The sequence below is a fragment of the Plectropomus leopardus genome, chromosome 17 (assembly GCF_008729295.1).
Source record: "Plectropomus leopardus isolate mb chromosome 17, YSFRI_Pleo_2.0, whole genome shotgun sequence".
NCBI lineage: Eukaryota > Metazoa > Chordata > Actinopteri > Perciformes > Serranidae > Plectropomus > Plectropomus leopardus.
In genome coordinates, this window is record NC_056479.1 from 16,933,287 (window position 1) to 16,947,801 (window position 14,515).

Below are 14,515 nucleotides of genomic sequence, written 5' to 3' on the forward strand. Positions count from 1 at the left end.
AGTTAAATTGCATGGGTCAAGTACACATTACATAACACAACCATGGCCGGATATGGGCAAGCTTGCTGAAAAAAAAAAACATTCAAAACACATTCACAACACATATTCCGCGATTTTATTTTGGAATTCTGCACCGAGAGTGTGGCGTTTTATTCTCTCAGCTTGATGCTGTGGATCGATCCAAGAGCGCTGTGAGCAGCAATTACCTGACAGTGCAATGTGAACTGGTGCCGAGGAGGACGCATCTCCCTCTTCTCCTATTTTCATTTTAAAGTTAACTATTCCTGGGATGTGTTTTGTTCAGTTTTCATCCCGAACTACATTTTAGGACCGTGACTGCCATGGAGAACCAGCCACCAGAAGGATCCAGCGGGAGAGCTTTTACGCATCTCACATCTTGGAGCGTCTGTACAGATAACTGTGGAAAAATATAGAAACTGCACAGACTATTCTAGTAACTGCGCTCTGCGTTTAGAGTGTATATAATGAAGTACGGACTGGTGGTTCTTGCCGCTGGCTTTACTGGTTTGCTTAGCTTTAGCCTCCTCGCTGTGGCTATTGGGACAGATTACTGGTACATTATCGATGTGAATAAACCCAACTGCACATGTTCAGACGACCTGAGTTCACATTCTGGACTGTGGCGAATTGTTGAAGGTATGTCAATCCAACTTAAACCTACATGCAGTTCAGAAGATGAGCTGTAATAAAATGGGATGCAACCTTATTTTTTTGCAGAATAACTTTTGCTCTGCTTCTGAACACAGTCATTTTGAGAAGCTTTTGTCCCGTGGCACAAAACGCCTGATCTCAATTGTGCAAATCCCAGTATTGATCGTCTCTGATGTTGACAAAAAGAAAAATCGATGTAACTGCCACTGTGAATTTGATGGCGTTGGGTCTAACATTGTACACACATGGGTCTCGCTTTCCTGTAGCTGTGTTACCAACCATGTTCAGTCAGCAGCATGACAGGAGCTATTTACCATGATTTATTCCTTAACACAAAATTGCTTTCAGTGAGTCTTAGTTTTCTGACACAATGCACAGAAGAGGTGGCTTGGAGAAATAAATGCAATATTATTCACTCCTCAAAAAGATGATAAAAATCTCCCTTTTTACTCAGTTAGTATAAATTACCACACAGTGCAAATATATATATATATATATATATATATATACACACACACACACACACACACACACATATATATATATATATTGATCCAAATCTCCCAGTATTCATAGTTTTTTCTTGCCATTCTTTACAATAGCTTTAACGCTCTTACATCTGCAGGCAGCTGCAGGCAAACATGTAGGAGGCTGCAAAGAAAATCCTTTTTTTTTTAATACAGCTGCAAATCTGTTTGCTGGCTGCACAATTTGAGATCTCATGTGTCCAGTGTGTTTCTGGCACCCACCTGTCACATAGTAAAGCCGAGTAATAAGTCAAACATAACAATTTAACCTCTTCAAGCAGTGCACCTGTGGCATAGGTGGAATGTGTTCTGACATGGTTATATCATCTACTGCGCTGGCTGAGTTCACAGGAGCAGCAGAGGTGCACACATGCAGGGCTGAGGAAATATGTCACACAGAGAGGTCTTTAATTGGTTTGACTAATTTGAGCACACACCGTGCTACTACATTTCTTAATAAACTGATCATTATTTGTACTATTCTTGGATAAAAAGTGACCTTGGTTGGTATCCAGTGGCAGTTTTCTATTTTGTCAGCTCTGTCCATGCACCTTGTCATGTCTAACCTTTTCCTTTGACATTTTCAGGAGAGAACAGTAGCTCAGTCATCCCCTCTTTCACAGCAAATATGTCCAGCCTATCAGAAGCAGAAAGGCACCTTCTTGGTGAGTAATTTCTTAATTGATGGGCATAGGAGTTCATAAAGAAGTGGATTTAAATTAATACATTAGTGATTCCTGAAAAAAGTAACTGATAGCTGGCTGCTTAGTAACTTACATTTACAAGCGGCAGAGTGCTGTCTGCAAATCCAATCCAGAAAACGTACCTAAGGAAAACATGTACATTATTGTAAAGGATGGTGAATTTTCTGAAACGCTCCCTGTTTGCAACTTTGACCATGAAATACAATAATAACTTGTCCACTGTGATAGAAGCTATCTTAAACAAGTTTTCAATTTTTTTTATTTTACTCCCCAGCTAACAATGAAAATGACAAGCAGTGGCTCCCTGAATGGTAGAAATCAATCTAAAAAAACCCCAGCTGCTTTTGAAAATGGTTGCACTCAGCAGTATATCTAGATGACTTGTAGTTAAGACACTTAAAAAAATCACAGGAGTCATTTTTAATTTTCAAGCACACAGTAACCGCACTGTGTTTTTGTGTGCATGTGTATTTGCAGGCTTACACAAGGTGGTGGTCATCGTGTTGCCCCTCAGCCTGGTCCTGCTGGTGTTCAGCTGGATCTTTGGACTTGTCAGTTCATTGGCTTGCAGTCCAAAGTTGCTGGCTGGATCCGCATCCTATGTTTTCTTCTGCAGTAAGTCCACAGAGAATTTTTATTGTTTTATTTTTCCTGAGCCTCAGGCTAGGCTGTTATAAAACAAGTCCTTTGTAAGGGTTCATTAGCATGCAAGATGTGTGTGAGAAAGTGTGTGGGTGGCACATTGTACACATACAGGTGTGTGCCCTTGTGTGTGTCAAAGAAAACCCTAGGAATTAACTGTCACCTGCTCGCTCACTTCTGACTTACTTCTGACTTAAAGGAACAGTGTGTGAGATTTAAGGGGATTTGATGGCATCTAATGGTGAGTACTGGATATTGCAACCAGCAGGAACTTCTCCCGTTTCAAATTTCTTCAATGCTCATTGTCCAGGAGGTTTAAACCTGGAGCCAAATTATCTGCAGAGGTCTCTCTCCTCTCCAAAACAAATGGACCTGATGATTAGAACTGGTAAAATCACCAAATAAAGTGTTTTTATGTCACAAATCAGTGTTTTTTCTATGCTTATTAGGAATGTCAGAAACAGGATGCTTGCCCAGCACCTGCTGATGCATGCTTATCTTTTTCTCTTATAGTTTAAGACCCAGATGTTTAGGAGGTTTTTGCCAGGACTCGGTGATTGAAACCAGTAAAAGCACAGAATAAAGCAGTTTCATATTAAAAATCAATGTCTTCCTAATGCTGTTTGGCTTGTCACGGAAGGGCTGCTAACTACGGTGGCCAACACAAAACTGCAAATGGTCCAATCTAAAGGCAGTGTTTGGTTTGTATGTTTTGAGCTAATGTAGAAACATGGTAGTGGAACATAGCAGAATCTGTGGATAAAGCTTATTCTTAGTTAACGAAAACACAGTGATTCTTATTATCAGGTGATTATTCACCAGTATATAATTATTTTTTGCCAATATATTTCCCTAAATCCAACACACTGGACTTTTAAATTGAGCTGATTTAGGTAATGATCTTTTTACTCACACTGGTTTCTGGGATTTTATTAGGGAATTGGGAGAAAGAAACTTTTTACTGACAAGAGTGCACTGTGCAAGACTAATATAGCTTTATTCCATCTGTTTGTCACATTTTGGGAATAATACAATTATGGTAGTGGAACCATTTGTAATAAATACGACTACCATATGCTGAATCACAGCTTTGACACCCTTTACAAAACATTACAGTGCTGTAGTATTGTGTGAATTAAAACAGTTTGTAGTGAAGATTTGATATTTTTTTCTTAGTGCTTGCCAGTCAGATTTGCATAAGATAAATCATAATTAAGCTGTTCCTTGATGAGCCTTGAACAACAAACCACCAAACATTCTCACTTTGGACATGGACATAATTATCAGTATTGATCGCAGAATGTGGAGTGATTGCTGATTGTGATAGAATGGCACAAAATTACAGAGGAGCTTGTTCTTGATTAAAAGGTTCAGTCAGACTTCAACCAGAGATCATCAATGCATCCCCTCTCATGTCATTCTCTGTTTCAACTGGCATCCCCATTAAATATCAACAAATGTAATTTCCTCTTTGTTGAAACTGAGTGTGATCACACAGACAGTCCTTTAGATACATTTTGGCCTATCTCACATAATGTTTTATTGATAATCTCAGGCAGATAAATGATAACACACACATCCCCTTTAAATGTTATTGTGACCTCATCAAAGGCACAGCCCGGACATTTGATAAAATACTGAGTTTATGAGCACTTTTAATAATAGCGGTGCAGCTGTGGCTAAGAGGTAGAGCAGGTCGTCCTCTAATCGGAAGGTCAGCGGTTTGATCACGAGCAGCGTATTGAACTTGTGCACACCAATATGCACACAAGCTATCAACCATGTCTTCAAAAGCTATTTTTCTAGCATCAAATAACTAATTTAGACTAGGGCTGTCAAAACAATTATTTTTTTAAAACTGTGAAATAGTGCAATTCCATTATTTTGCATTACAAAATAGTTTTCAAGTCGATATTGAAAAGGTAAAGCAATTCCTTCCAGATGTCTTGATTAGGAATCAAATGACAGCAAAAAGCTTCATGGGACTGGCATAAAATACAGACGGTCAGAGGTCGAGGGACCCCTGTAAAATGATCATGCAGGTTTTCCATCCCCAAAATTTAGCCAAACTTTGGAGCACTATTTCGCCCTCTTCCTGAGAAGCTAGCACAGCATGATTGGTGCCAATGGTCACCGTGGTTGTCTAGTTTACCTGATAACACTGACCTTCATACACAGCCTCTTAAAGGTAACAATTTCTGCTTTCAGTTATTTACACCAAGGTGTTACTTATTAAGCAACACTACTTATTGCAGTGTGGTGGATATCAATAGAGTAAATACTAAATCAATTTATAGAAGTGCTCGTGACAACATTGTCTCACAGTTAGATTCCCATTCTAGTTGATTCATTTTTTTTGTAGTTTTTGTTTTTTTTTTTGCTTTTTGTCATTCCCTTTGACTTTTGAGATCTGAGCTCCTATTACATCTATAGAACACTACGGATTTACACTCACTTAGAAAAGCAATACAAATTGAAACATTTTAGTAGAGGAAAGCCAGCTTTTTTAGAGCATCTTGAGCTGCAGAGCTGCAGAATCAGACCTGAGGCCAGATTAATCAGTGCTGCAGAGTGTGATGTGAATTTTAAAGGCCAGTCGATACATAGTTTCAACAAGAAACTTTTTGTTTTGTTTTGTTTGTCAAACTAAAATTTCTAACTCAGAGATTGCTCATTTTGGGGTGTAGAGTGCATCCGTATTTTGTCTTGGGGTGCCATTTTCCACACTGATGTTCATGATTGGACTTGGCTCACCTGCACCTTTTCAGAGTGAATTGAACCTGCTGTCTTTATTTGCTCCCCTTTAAAATGATGCAGGTTCAGCTGTGATTGTCAGGTAAAACCATTACATATCTGAAGTATGGCCTTAAACATATCATAAACCTTGAAATACTTCAGATGCCATAAAGGAGATCTGTCCATATGAAAGAGTAGTAAATGCTGGAAAATTGAAACTGAATTTCCAACAGAATAGGAGCTCAAAGATAAGACTGAGCATTGTCCTTATTGACAGACATTGGAAAGTCCTTTTCAAGCAGAAATGTTGGTTTTGCCTATACAGTAAGGGAGTACAGGGTTATGCTTTCATCAGCAATACAGTATATCAAGATTGCTTTTCTTCCATTCCTGTGAAGGGTTCAGCTGTTGAGCAGTGACAATAAATAGAATATCCATCAAAGAATGCATTTGATGAGGTCCATACTTAATGGAAATGAGTTTGAATCTCCATTTGGATGCGGGTGAGGTTGGATGCATGAATCTGTCACAGAGGTAGAGGGTCTTATTACTGAATATACTTTGCCATCTCTGCTGACAGGCCCAACCTTCATGTCACACAGTAGAGACAGCTAATTTCAGGCTTTGCAGCAAATGGCCCGTCCACAGCTCTACATCACAAGACTGCAGACACCTATCCTCTTCCACTTTCAAAACTTTCTTTAATAGACAGAAAAAAAGGGGCGATCACAGCAAAGTACTTTGACAGAGTATTGGCAGTGGCCAGTGAGTGTTAAATTTAACACTTATTATCATCTCAGAACACCAGAAAATGTGATTTTAATGATACACTGACTCTGATTGTCACCACTAGCGTTACATAGTTTACACAGTAATTTAACAAACTGAATGCTTTTTACTCTACATGTACCAGTGCAAGTATTACAGTGAACAGTTTACAGTTAACAGCACAATCGGTGTCATTCCTGGATTTTCTAGTAATTAACTGAAATTTCAGCACTCAAATTAATTTACATTCCTTTTTTTCTTCCTACAAACATCTTAATGTTAATTGCAATAGATCATTTTAAAGACCACAAGTAACGTTTATTCTTCTAAAAACTGTAAGGCAAAATTATATCAAGTCTTACAAGAATTCGCTTTAGTTCTCTTAAAACTGCATGAGGTTATAAAATTAAAGTTAAAAACACAATTAGCAACACAATTTAGAGCAGTGACAACAAAGGCACAATGTACGGGCCATCATCTTAACCACATGCACTTTTAAAAAGGCTTCTAAATCTGCAGTGTTAGCTTTCATAACATCCTCCTCTTTTCCATCTAATACTATGCAGGTATGACAACAATTACTGAAAAAGGCAATTCAGAAGTTTATCAACAACAACAAAGTAGATAACAGGGTATGAGTTCTTTTGGAGAACATTGGCATTTCCACCTCAATGGAACTGCAGATGGTGCAGGCCTTGCCTCCATTTAGCAAGTCAAATGAGAAATGTGTGTATGCATTTCCATCACTCATGCTAAATGGTTTTATTGGTCCATATTATGGTGATGTCTGCCACTGATGATCTTAAACTCACTGCCTGGTATGGAGACTGCACCGAACAGTACTGCAAAGAGTATTTCTACTAGCTGGACTTACTATAGTCGCTGCTTTACCCTGAGGGATGTTTTTACACCAAGCCATACAAAAATAAAGCCAGGAAAGTCATTACAGGTCGCAACCACCCAGATACCCACATTACACCAAGCTGGCAGAGAGAGGCTCAGGAAGAGCTTCTACCCTCAAACAACTAGGATCCTAAATGAACCCCACATGCATTTCACTGAAATAATATTCTTATGATTTCATGTGACAAATAAAGTCATTGGTTGATTGATTGCTTGATTGATTCATTGATTGAAGTGAGTTAGCAGTATATGGGTGCGCATGTGCAAGGCCTGATTTATAAAAAACGTTAACAGCCTGCATGTTGCATCTCTTAGTTCTGAAACTGGAGAAAAGTGAAAACTGATAAACTTGTGCCCAAATAAGCTTCAGCCTTTAACTGATATAGGTAGAAATGTTAATTAACTACTACTACCACTTTGCGGATGTATGCCTCTGACAACCAGTCAAGATACAGTTCATCCATGTATGTCCAGATCAATAATATATGAAATGACGGCTTTAATAAAAGGTATTTAGTGTATTTTTTTCTGGTGAAATGGAAGTTATCACCATATTGAAATGTATGATTACAGTAAATAATTCCTAGTAAGAATTTACAATAGAGTACAAAGGACTAAGAGAGAGCTTTGTCACATGGTGCAATGACTATCACCTGAAGCTCAATATCAGCAAAACCTACAAGCTTGTGATGGACTGCAAGAGGAACAAGAAAGAACACAAAGTTTTAGCCATGTCATTAGACAATGCTTAAAATATGGATGCTACGGCAGAGGACAACAAATTCTAAAATATGGATGCTTCACACACACCTTCCCCCTAGCAGCACAGAAGATCTATACAGACAGCACAGTTTCAAATGATTGACCCATGATTAGAGTCACCAATATAGTATCTGACCTCCAACCATTTGCATATACAATGTAATCAGTTTACTCTAGACATTTTTGTGAATTTTTTTGTCATAATTAGAACATAAACTCTTGAATTATGGCCAAAATGTGTTTTGTGAGGTCACAACCTTCCAACCAAAGCCATCACCAGTGCACAGGCAGAAAAATTAAAAGTAAAAATAAAATAGAAAAATCTAGAAAAAAAAGAAAGTGTCCTCACTTTCTCTGATAAACATTTATGCATTTTGTTAAACATAATCACTTCATTTCTTTTGTCAGCATGAAAAAATACAGTGAATTTGATGCAATGTTGAACTTTTGGACAATGCTCAGGCACTTGAAACAACAGCTGATATGCATAGCCTGACAAATAAAACACCAAAACATCCTTAAAATCTCATCACCACTAGTTGAGAAGTTTTGCAAACTCTAGAGGTCTGAATTGTTCCATTGTCAGTGTTATATGTTGTCTGCACAAAGTTGTACATCTAGGCCAAGGACACCTCATAGGACAGGTTGAACACAACATGAGATTTAAACAGTTCATCAAATGCAGCTAGGTAGACGGCTCCCTGTCAGTGGATGAGCTGTTTGTCCACAATGACATATAAAGTGTCAGTCTTTGTTCTGCCTTAGAACAAGGAGGTACAGCTGCTGACTCGCTCCCCTCAGGTCATCGTAAATGCTGCAGTATGACTACAAAGCAGAAAATAATAAAATGAGACCATAACAAGACCATTTCAGAGTGGGGTGAAAACCTCTGATGAAAGCATGCCTTGATTGGTTAATTAAAAAAAGCAAACTACTCCTGCTGCCAAAGTGCTGTCCACTGTGTAATGATGTGTACCTTAAATATCACCACATCAAAATATATTATAGAATATGAAAAATCTAGTTAACCAACATGAAAAGACTGGTGGTGAAGGCCTCAAGTTGCCTCCTGCCGCCTGTGTCTCAGCCAAAACGTTACTCCTGAACACAGCCAAAGACTACAGCCAATGACCAACCAGCACATACGTTCTGTGCCTATGAGAGGAAATAACTTTACACATCAGCAGGAGACAAAAGTCTCATCATTCAAAAAGGAAACCCGAAAGACCAACAGAACAGATTCAAGACTTATGTTAGCCAGTTATCAAACTAACAACACACAACCTGATATTGAAAGACTGTGATATTTAACAAGCGCTAGCAAACAATAACACCAACAATTAAAAAATATATATATAAAAAAATTATCTAATATTACCAGTTTGTCCCAGTCTATGCCCCACTGACTTTAGCCATTTACTTTACCTTCCTCACTTCCATTTCTCTTCTCATGCATCTAGTTGACCTGCCAATCAGAGTGATTTTGCTCATAGACAGGCTCTGCCTTTTCCAACGCTGATTCAACATGCGGAATCTGTAAAAAAAAAAAAAAAAAAAAAAAAAAAAAAGCAACAAGGTAAGAGCCATCGAGGGCCAAAGGGGAGGGACATACCACAAAAACTAGGAGGACAGCAGCTCACTGACTTTTTGACATTGACCCCAATTGCTGGCTTGGTGTGTCAGGGCAGTAACAGGCCACTGACATCTATTCGTTGAGGTATCTAGTACCCTGCTGAGCATCATTGAAGTGCTACTGTGATACTGAATGCAAAAACATAGTTCTGAATCCAAACCAAAAAACCAATCAAAAAATTCAAATGTCAGACTTAATCTTAATTAGCATGGACCTTCATCATGAATTTCTCACATACACACAAAATACTAAAATATATGCAATTTGACATATTTCTGTAGAAAAGCAAAATACGAACAAACCCAATCATCATACTCATAGCCCTTTGGAGAAAAGGCATTATTCAGAGTTCAACAATCCCCAAACATCACCTCTCCCTCTAACGTCGGATTGAGCTCCTCCTGCAAAGATCTGAAAACCTCCATGAGGAGAATCAGCCCAGGATTATTTGAAGCCCACATTTTTTTCTCTCACTAGTTGGCCTATTGTATCTGTTAATTATGTATAATTCAAATGTCAAGGAAGTTGTGCTTCAGAAAACGAGTTGCTTTAAATTGCACGACATCCTGACCCCCTGCCGTCATCAGTAAAACATCTGACCATAGTTCTACAAGAGAGGTAACAGACAAAAAGTACTACTTTAGGTTCAGATTCATTATATTTAGATTAAATAACATTTAACTGTGCACTAAAAGATAACTTCAATAATGAAATTTTTCTACCTCATTAATTTCCATACATTGTATCCCAACATTATGGGAAACGTTAACTTTAGAGTCAGTGCCGAATCTGCAATAAAGCAAAACAGTTGGTAGCTCTTTTTCACCCTTCAACACAGAAATGCTTGTTCCAGTATAATTAGATCTAGCGCTCACCCTCCAGGGAGTAGAACTGCCCACTCTATGCGACTCTCTCCTTGGCTCGAAGAGCAGGACAGGTTATCTGAGAGGGAACTAGAACTCGATTGATGTACAAACATAACACAACAATACTTTGACATTTTGGGGCATATCTTATGAGAAGAGTAAGAACACCCTTTTTCTATCCATTAGGAAAGCTGGTAAAAAAAAAAAACAGTTCCAGCTCCTTACTGTGAAACCACAACCACACACATTTTTACATTCCTGTTTGTTAACTGATTGCACAAGATTTACTGTGTCGATTAAAGATCTTTAGAGGGTGCTTGAGACAGATTTTTTACATTTGGATGGAGCCAGATTAGCTGTTTCCCCTACTAATCGTCTTCCGGCTCTTGCTTCAAAGGACAGGTTTGAGAGTGGTATCAGTTTCATCTCAGTCTCCACAAGAGAGTGAATGAGCACATTTCCCAAAATGTCATATTCTTTTAAAAAGGGCAAGCTCTGGTTTTACATCAGTGGCTCTGTCACATCCATTAAAGCCAAAAGACAATCTAGCCAAGAGAGCAAACAAAGGTTTACGGAGATGATTTTTCCTCTGACAATGACTGAAGATTATATTTTCCATAGTGAACACACATAAAATGCTTCCTGCTTTTCAATTTCAGTGATGAAAACCAGAGTATGACAATCCAGGTTACAGTCTAATGGTGGACTTGTGACTCGCAGGGGGGTATAGAAATGAGTTCCTGTTGCCTACTGTGCTTCTTCACTCATGTTCCAGAAATTGTGGAGCATGAATCATTCTTAACAGCAAGAAACAGATCATTTCTTGGGTCAGCTAGTGTTAGCTTATATTGACCAGTTATTTTTAATTATCACATTGGCACTGACAGAAATGAAAAGGTATATTTCTATTCAATTTAACCTTTGTACAGGTAATCTCATTGAGAGATGATGAGTCTCATTCTCAAGACAGGCCTGTTTTGGACAACATGCAATATAACAACAATTAGTAACAGATTTATCAATAGTTTATCAATAGTACATACAACATAGACAAGCTAAAGTGCCAAGTGGAAGCAGATTGGAAAAATACTAAAAACAGAAAAATTTTCCAAAGATGCTTTTTCCGATGCCCTTGAAATAAGATTGAAATCCCCTGGTGGGATAAAGCTGAACAGCTACAGTCCTGCTGTAACATGTTTCAAGTTGATTATAGGTCTTACCTGAGAAATCACAGCTGAACCTGCATCTGTTCAAATGGGAGCACACACAAAGAAAGGATGTTCAATTACTCTGAAAGGGTGCAGGTGAGCCAAGTCCAATAGCGTCCCTTTTCGACACAAGACAATACAGATGCACTTTACACCCCAAAACAACCTATATCTGAGTTAGAAATGTTTGTGTGAGAGATAATGTACAATGTATGGCATTCTGGCAAGAGTAAGAACATTTTATCATTTTAAAAAGCTAGCTTTACTCCATTGAAATGTCTCAGCTAATATTGCTTTTCTAAGTGAACAAAACAGATGTTTAACAAATCCTTAGCGTGGCACTGGTGCGGTAAGAGCTCAGACCTCGCTTGAAGTCCAAGGGAACTACCAAAAGCCATGGAGTACACAGAAGACAATACATAATGGATGTATTATAGAGTAGAACTAAGGTGAAAGCTGGCCCATGTAGGAGCACTAATAGACTGCAATGGAAAGCTAAGTATCAGACAGACTGTGTTAATGAGCACTTGTATAAACTTTTTTAGTATTTACTCCATTTATTTCTGTCACACTACAATAACCAATGTCCTTCAACCAGTGGCGTCATTGTGTACAATGAAAATTCTGCCCTATCATCTCTTTTTAAATGAACACGATCATTATTTAAGAATTCTGAGAATAGTTAAATGAAACAAATCTGCTGTGTGTAAATTCTGTAATTGGAGGCTGAAACTGTTATCTTTATGAGGCTGTGACGCGCTTGTGAAGCCCAAAGGTGTGGTATCTTGTGAAACTAGACAGCTAAGGTGACCACTGGTATCAACAATGTCGGCACAGCTTGTTAGGAAGGGAGCTAAATAACACTCCAAAGTTTGGTAAAATTTTGGTGAGGGATGACGGCAAGGCCATTTTCAAAGGGGTCCTTTGAAATCTTACTTCAAAATCTCTAAATGAAAATCCGTTCTATTGCTACCCACAAGTCTCCCCTAAACTTGAGAAGGTTTATTCCCACTAAGTGTTTTATTCCTTACAATCATCCGTATTCTACCCTACACCTTCAAACTAAAACGATTGGATATATTTGTCTTTTTAAGAAAAAGGAAAGCCAGCCTATTTGAAGACCAATGAATCTCCATATTGATACACAGTTAAACATGACTGTTGTTTTGCTCAAAATGCAAACTGTATTGCTATGCACATCAGATAATGAGACAGCTCTGGGAAGACACTCAAAATTATTTTTTAAGCAATGGGGGTGAGATATGTTTTTTGGGTTTGGCTTTGGGCAGGGACAACTTTAAACAGCTTCATTTTGTATTTATACCGTATATTTGGGCCACTAGAACCCCCAAAAAAACCTGGGTTGGAAAGGCATGTTTTCTTAAATATTAAATCTCCAAAATCACATTTTTTCTCATAGCTGTGGACCGTGAGATATTATTAATGGTGGAGGGAGGGTCATTCATTTTCCTCCAGTCCCTCCGGAATCCTCAAGGAAAAATATTGCTGGCTCTGGGGAGGGTCATGATATAAAAACGAAGTCGCACCGCAGCCACCCCCCTACTCTGATAAATAAAGTCCCCTAGCCCTTTCTGAAAGGGATGTCTGCAGACAGTACTGTTCATGGCATCGGTACTTGCTAGCCTTTCTTTCTGTCTTTCTATCTTTCTGCTCCCTCTATCTACTCTGATGTGCTCACCTGCTAATCAAGCACATCATAGATTTTGAGAGAGCCCACAGTTGTGATTTTGAATGATCATTTGCAATTAACCCGGGTTAATTACAGATGATTGTGCAGTGTGTAGTGCCTCTGCCTTCCATGGTGCCACTCTAAAGGTCAGTCTGAATTGCACATGCAGTGGTGGCTCCTCGGTATTTGAAGTGTTTTTTGGGGGTTGGCATTCAGTGATGTTGTTCCTGTCAGAATAACTTAGCTGGGTTTTTGTTCATGACTCATCTGTTTGGGAACTCAAAAACAAACAAAAAAACGATACACCGTAGAAATTTATTACGTAGGGAGTGCTCCTGTTGAGTAAATGATTTGATTATATTTAGAAGCACTTTACTGGAATAATTTGCATATGAATGAGAACGAAAATAATTTTCTTGCAACTGCTTTAAATAGTTTATTCTTCAAGATTATACTAATTGTTTCTCATTAATGAGCCAAGTCTGTTATCTAATGAAATCCATTGAGTTAACTGAATATAATTAGGTTGAAAAAGGATTATTTGCTAATTATTTTGTCACCTTAATGACCCCATTGTAAAAGTGGTTTAATATAAGACATCATGATGATTATAGTGTTTGATTAGCTGAGAAGGGTCTCATGCCTTGAGAATTCATTACAGTAATCCTTCAACATGGATCCATTTCCATGACACAGGCACAATGCAATGTGTTCAGTGGTGCCATCTGTCTGTTTCTGTGTATTAACAGGTCTTTTTACCCTGTCTGGGGTCAGCATCTCTACGTCAGATACTCTGACCTGGCCATGGAGGAGTTCCAGCAGATAGTGTCCCCAGAGAGCCTCGCCCATGTGGACGTGTCCTTCGGATGGTCCTTCGCCATAGCGTGGCTCTCCTACAGCCTGGAAGTGGTCACCGGCCTGCTGCTCATGCTAGCTGCCAGAATAACTCAGATGAAGGGATGCTATGACTCTGGTGTGACCATCGCTATGTTATAGATTTATATTTTTTGGTGATCAAGTGAATGATATAGAAGCATAATGAGAGAAAAAATGGCTCTGTTTTTTTCCTGAATCAACAAAATAATAATCTTGTTAATTCATAAAAATAAGAATTTTTCTCCTTCATTCAGGAAACCAAGTAATTTTTTTAATTTAAACTTTTGTCAGAATAAATGATAATAATAATAATAATAATAATAATAATAATAATAATAATAATAATAATAATAATAATAATAATAATAATAATAATAACTTCATTAAGTAAGAAAAACGAACATTCTCATCCCCAATTGTCAAATATCGCTGCTTGGTCAGAGCTGTTAAACTCTACATATTACGTGTTATAGGTATCCTCCTCCATTTGCTGTTGACATTCAGGGACAGAGTGTAAATTTAGGCCTG

At 38.2% G+C, this 14,515-nt stretch overlaps 1 protein-coding gene across 1 annotated transcript; it reads left to right on the plus strand.

The window, feature by feature from the left end:
- Positions 1–485: 485 nt before the first annotated feature.
- On the plus strand, positions 486–14,107 carry LOC121956076 (transmembrane protein 235). Its single transcript, XM_042504165.1, is given in 5 exon segments — positions 486–657; positions 1,787–1,864; positions 2,381–2,518; positions 13,861–13,889; positions 13,892–14,107. Coding segments are annotated over 5 exon segments (633 nt in total).
- Positions 14,108–14,515: the final 408 nt, after the last annotated feature.